Below are 4,753 nucleotides of genomic sequence, written 5' to 3'. Positions count from 1 at the left end.
CTGGCGCGGTGGGCAGCTTGCATGGGGCGCAGCGACGACGCCCCTGCGGCCGCGGCCATGTCGCCGCGCTCCAAGCCGCCAGGGGCCTCCCAGCCCGGCTGCTGCCCTCACGGCGAGTGCAAGCACACGCCTGCGCTGCGAAAAGCCGCAGCATCTGCTGCCGCATGCAGGTTCCCCGCTCGTGTACGCATGCGGCGCCCTGCCACGGCGCAGGGCGCCGCGGGGTCCCTGGCTGTGGCCGGCCGCTCACATCTTCTTCTTGACCTCCACCTGGCTCTCTCGCCGCTCATAGTCCTTCCTGATTTTGGCCTTCTCCTGCTCAAGGAGCGTCAGCTTCTCTAGGTTGAACTCCTGAAGAGGTCGGGCAGGGGGCAGTTGCGGCGAGGGTTTGGGGGGCGGCGGGTGTTGCGTGACAGGGCGGACGGCCGGGGTGCTGGCAGCACGAGCAGGGCTGACGTGCACATATGTTCTGCTTTGGAGACCTGCGTGCGTGCATGCACACTATATACCATAGGATTAATGCAGCAAGCAGCATGCAGACCATTTGCCCCCGCATGACGCTGTACGCCCCCACTGCCATGGCGCCACCCCTCGCCCCACAACACGGGCCGCACCTCCTCCGCCGAGACCTTGATCTCGTTCGCCTTCTCTTCCGCCTCCTGCTTGATAAACCTCACCATCTGCTCGATTTGCCGCTCGACCTGCACGCGGAAAGGATGCAGCGCGATCCGCTCGCAAGGGCTCTTCTTCAAGTCACTGCTGCAACCTGCGCAGGCCTGATCAAGAAGTCGGCACGCACCTCTTTCTCATTCATCTTTGCTAGCTGTGAGTCTACGGCCCTAGAAGGGTTATGCTAGGCCGCGGCCTTCGAATCGTGGACCGGATGATCTGCTTTGTGTTTGCTGCCAAAATATTGAAGGACTTGCAATTGAAATAAAGGGTGGCTCGAGCTCGTACTGGTATACCGGAAGCCTGTCCCACCTGGGGTTGTCTCCTGCACCGTCGCACCCGTTTGTCATGCGCTGCAGAAGGTGGTCCCGCCCAGGCTGGACGCACGCTGTTGTTGCGGAAGGCTAAATCAGAGAACCGGTGCTCAACTTGGTTCACAGTGGGGTAGCGAATAGGAACACACCAGGGTTTGGTGAGCGTGCAATGGGGGTACCGCCGTAGCAGTGTACTGTCGTCCTGCGAACGGACGCACTGTTGCACAAGCGCGCGCCATGCACCTGCGTGAGCATATCGCAGTCGTCCACACCGGCCAATTCCAAAAGGCAAGGCGCTGTATGGCACAATGCTGATGCCCCATTTAGCTGGCAGACACAAAGGCAGCGCAGCAATACGTGCTCGAATGCGGCAGCCGATGGCGCTAATGGGTGGGCCTATCCAGTCGCTCTTCAACTATACTTTTATATAATGCTTGGATGGCACTATTATTCAAGGTCAGCTGAGTGCCCTTGACAAGAACAATGCGCAGCCGCGCTGGCCACGAGGCGCCGTAGGTTGTGGAATTGCCATAAACTGGGGTACTAGCTCGGTCTGGGGCACCCAAGGCGCACGCCAATCGGAATTAGGGTGTGCCTCGAAATCTTGACAGGAACGGCTCTGAAAGAATCGTCTTGTGCATTTATTTTCGCACTGTGCGTCGTGGGCCTGCCGTGACGCTAGGCCAAACATACCGTATGTTCGGTACCCGCTCTGCTCTTGCATGAGCACCCAATACCTTGCTGCAAGAAATCTTATGGGAAGCAGTGGCATCTGTCTAGAGCCACAAATAGCGTTCCCTGATCGTAACAACCTGGACCGACCACGGCACTGGAGGCTCCCTGCAAGAGCTTCACAGTCGTTCACTGTGCGTCACACCAGCCGAAGGTAACCAACGGCAACCGCCTGCGTGCTGCCACCCAGCGGACAACGCAGCTCAATGGGCGAGCAAGAAATGAAATTTTGTGCTTGCACCCACTGCCACATGCTGCTTCGTGCTGAAATTCAAGAGAGACACGGTGTCGAACAGTCATGGCCAATCCGCAGCCCCTGAGCCTGCTGCCTCGACAACCGTTCAACTGAGCACAATTTTTTGATGAGTTGTTCATGTCTGTTCTCAGTCCATCACCCCGCGGCATTTGCACCGGTTTGCGATCCACCGAACCGCCACGCAGCCAACTCTTTCGCGGATATCTGCTTGGTGCGGGTTGCACCACCCTATTCTCCAAACCGTAGTTTCATTCTAGGAACCTCCCTGCCCCAGCTCCGTCTACACACAAATCGACATGCTGTCGCAGAAGCAGTGGTTCGCGCTGCTGGTGGGGGTGCTTCTCGTGAGCGCTCCCTTGATAAGGGCCGAGGAGGAGGAATATGAAGACGATGATGCGGAGGAGGCGGGTGGTGACAAGGGCGGCGAGGAGAAGGACGTCGTGGTGATCACCAAGGACAACTGGGAAACGGCCGTGAAGAAATCCAAGTTTGCTTTGGTGAGCTACATTGAGTCTTTGAGAGGCTTGCCGGGCATGCCGCTCACCAGTCGCTTCGCCAACCAACCCGATCATAGCATGTGCCGGAACGCGCTGCTCGCTGCCCACTGTCTTGCCTGCACTCTGTATGCTCCGCCACCACCGTATGCAACAACCATCCGCCACTGCTCACTGTGGCGCTGCAGGTGGAGTTCTATGCCCCGTGGTGCGGCCACTGCCAGGTGAGCTAATTTCGATCTCCCAGGCTGCCTTCAACCGAACGCACCAGATCGCACTTGCGTAACCGCCGCATGCTTGACCCCTTGACCCCCCTCCCCTGCCCCTCCCCCTCTCCCCAGAAACTCACACCTGAGTATGCCAAGGCGGCCACGGCCCTCAAGCAGTACGACCCCACGATCGTCCTAGCCAAGGTGTGTACTGGGGCCACGCGTCGCTGCCCCGCCCGCGAGGCGGTGACGTAATGCCACGTGCCCGGCACGATCTGCGCAGCCCATCATACGCTTTTCCAGGATCCACACGCAAACAGTCAATCATGTGAGATGGTGCCACGGGCGAGCCATGCGCGCCCATGCGGCCCGCCAGGCGCGCGCGCGGGCACCCATGCACCCCTTCCTGACGCGGCCGCATGCGTGCGGTCAACCCGCAGGTCGACGCCACCAAGGAGGCTGACCTGGCGCAGAAGCATGACGTCAGCGGCTACCCCACCATCAAGTGGTTTGTGGACGGAGAGGTCGCCCTGGACTACAACGGCCCCCGCGACGCGTGAGCCGCGTGCTTTAATGGGGTGGAGCCTCACACCGTTCTGTGCGCTGCTAATCGCCAACGCCAGGATGTGGGGGGGTGCGCGAGGGCGAGTCGGTCGCGCCGCCAGTTTGCTCTGAACCAACAAATGCTCGCGGCAACAGATGGTTCATTATTAATGCTGCGGCCGCGGGTTCGGCACGTCAGCAGCAGTTGGGTTGGAACGGATTGAGACCAGCCAGCCTCCGCCTTGCCGCTCACCTTGTTCTGGCGGCCCTCGCTCAAGCACCGCCCTCCCTTGAACCACCTGCAGCGAGGGCATCGTGCGGTGGGTCAAGAAGAAGACCGGGCCCGCCGCCGAGAACATCGCCGACAAGGACGCCCTGGCTGCGGCTGAGAAGGCCCACGAGGTCGTGGTGCTGGCGTACTTCAAGGAGCTCAAGGTGCGCGATCTGAGGTCTGATCTGGGATACAATCCAGGGCAGGCCTCGCACGCGATCTGGCGTGGTAGTTTGGACAATCACGTGCATGTGACAAAGTCTGCTTTGGATTGGGGCCGCCTCCGCCACACCGGCTTGCCAGGCCGGCTGCTGTGGGTCCATGGTTGGGCACGCAGCAGTGCGGCGCACAGTGGAAGGTTGGAGGGCAGCAAGAGGTACGAGGTGCGCGATTCCGAGCGGCGCTGGCAGTCGTGTAAGACAAGATCAGCAGTGACGTGAGTGCACACGTGTACACACACACACACACACACACACACACACGCAAACGCTGCATGCATCATCCATCCCCCCCCCAGGGTGCCGACTACGACGCCTTCGTCAAGGTCGCCCAGAAGAGCGAGGACGCCACCTTCCTGGAGACCACCGACGCTGACGTGGCCAAGGCGGCCGGCCTCTCCGCGGCCGGCGTGGTGGTGCTGACCAACTTTGCCGGGGAGGACCGCGTGGTGGCGCCCCTCAAGGGCAAGGTCACTGACAAGGCGATCGAGGTGGGCGCGCCGCGTGGGGTTGGCTGGGTTTGAGGGGTCCGTGGGCTCACCTGTGGTGGCAAAGGCTGTGCTGGGCGCAACCTTGGCTGCCCTGCTCGAACGTCACGCGGCGCCGCAAGCGGCTCGATCCCTCAACCTCCTCGTTTCGCGGCCCCACCAATATTTGCACCCCCCCCCCCCCCAGGAGCTGCTGACCGCCAACAAGCTGCCCCCCACCGTTGAGTTCAACGACAAGAACAGCCAGAAAATCTTCGGCGCGGGTGAGCCAGCACACTCCGCGGCGCAGCGCGCCTCTTGACCGCACCGCAACAACTGTCGCGCCGTCTCGTCGCGGCGTGGACAATGGGCCTGGTCGAGCGCCTGTGGGGTGCGGGGTGCGGCGTCGTCATGCGTGCCAGCGGCCCTACTGGCGAGGATCGCAGCCTGCTTGTAGCAGCGAACGCAGCATATCGCGCAACCACCCCTGCTTCAACCACACCCACACCCACACCCATCCCGTGCGCCCCCAAGCCCCCCCCCACCCCAAACACACACACACACACACACACACACACAC

The 4,753-nt window shown here is 61.5% G+C and overlaps 2 protein-coding genes across 2 annotated transcripts; one reads left to right on the top strand and one right to left on the bottom strand.

The window, feature by feature from the left end:
- Nucleotides 1-246: 246 nt before the first annotated feature.
- Nucleotides 247-814, bottom strand: MNEG_14142 (V-type H+-transporting ATPase subunit E; the record flags this gene model as incomplete). Its single annotated transcript, XM_014037387.1, has 3 exons — nt 247-351; nt 615-701; nt 800-814. 3 exons carry the CDS (start codon nt 812-814, stop codon nt 247-249), a joined length of 207 nt encoding a protein of 68 aa, XP_013892841.1.
- Nucleotides 815-2,267: 1,453 nt separating this feature from the next.
- Nucleotides 2,268-4,495, top strand: MNEG_14141 (prolyl 4-hydroxylase, beta polypeptide; the record flags this gene model as incomplete). The annotated part of the gene is made up of 7 exons (XM_014037386.1): nt 2,268-2,468; nt 2,654-2,689; nt 2,807-2,878; nt 3,115-3,230; nt 3,523-3,652; nt 4,006-4,197; nt 4,382-4,495. 7 exons carry the CDS (start codon nt 2,268-2,270, stop codon nt 4,493-4,495), a joined length of 861 nt encoding a protein of 286 aa, XP_013892840.1.
- Between the last annotated feature and the right edge of the window lie 258 nt (nt 4,496-4,753).

The sequence above is a fragment of the Monoraphidium neglectum genome (genome assembly GCF_000611645.1).
Source record: "Monoraphidium neglectum strain SAG 48.87 unplaced genomic scaffold scaffold04283, whole genome shotgun sequence".
NCBI lineage: Eukaryota > Viridiplantae > Chlorophyta > Chlorophyceae > Sphaeropleales > Selenastraceae > Monoraphidium > Monoraphidium neglectum.
Note: the sequence above shows the minus strand (reverse complement) of the source record. Positions and strands in the feature narration are given on the sequence as shown.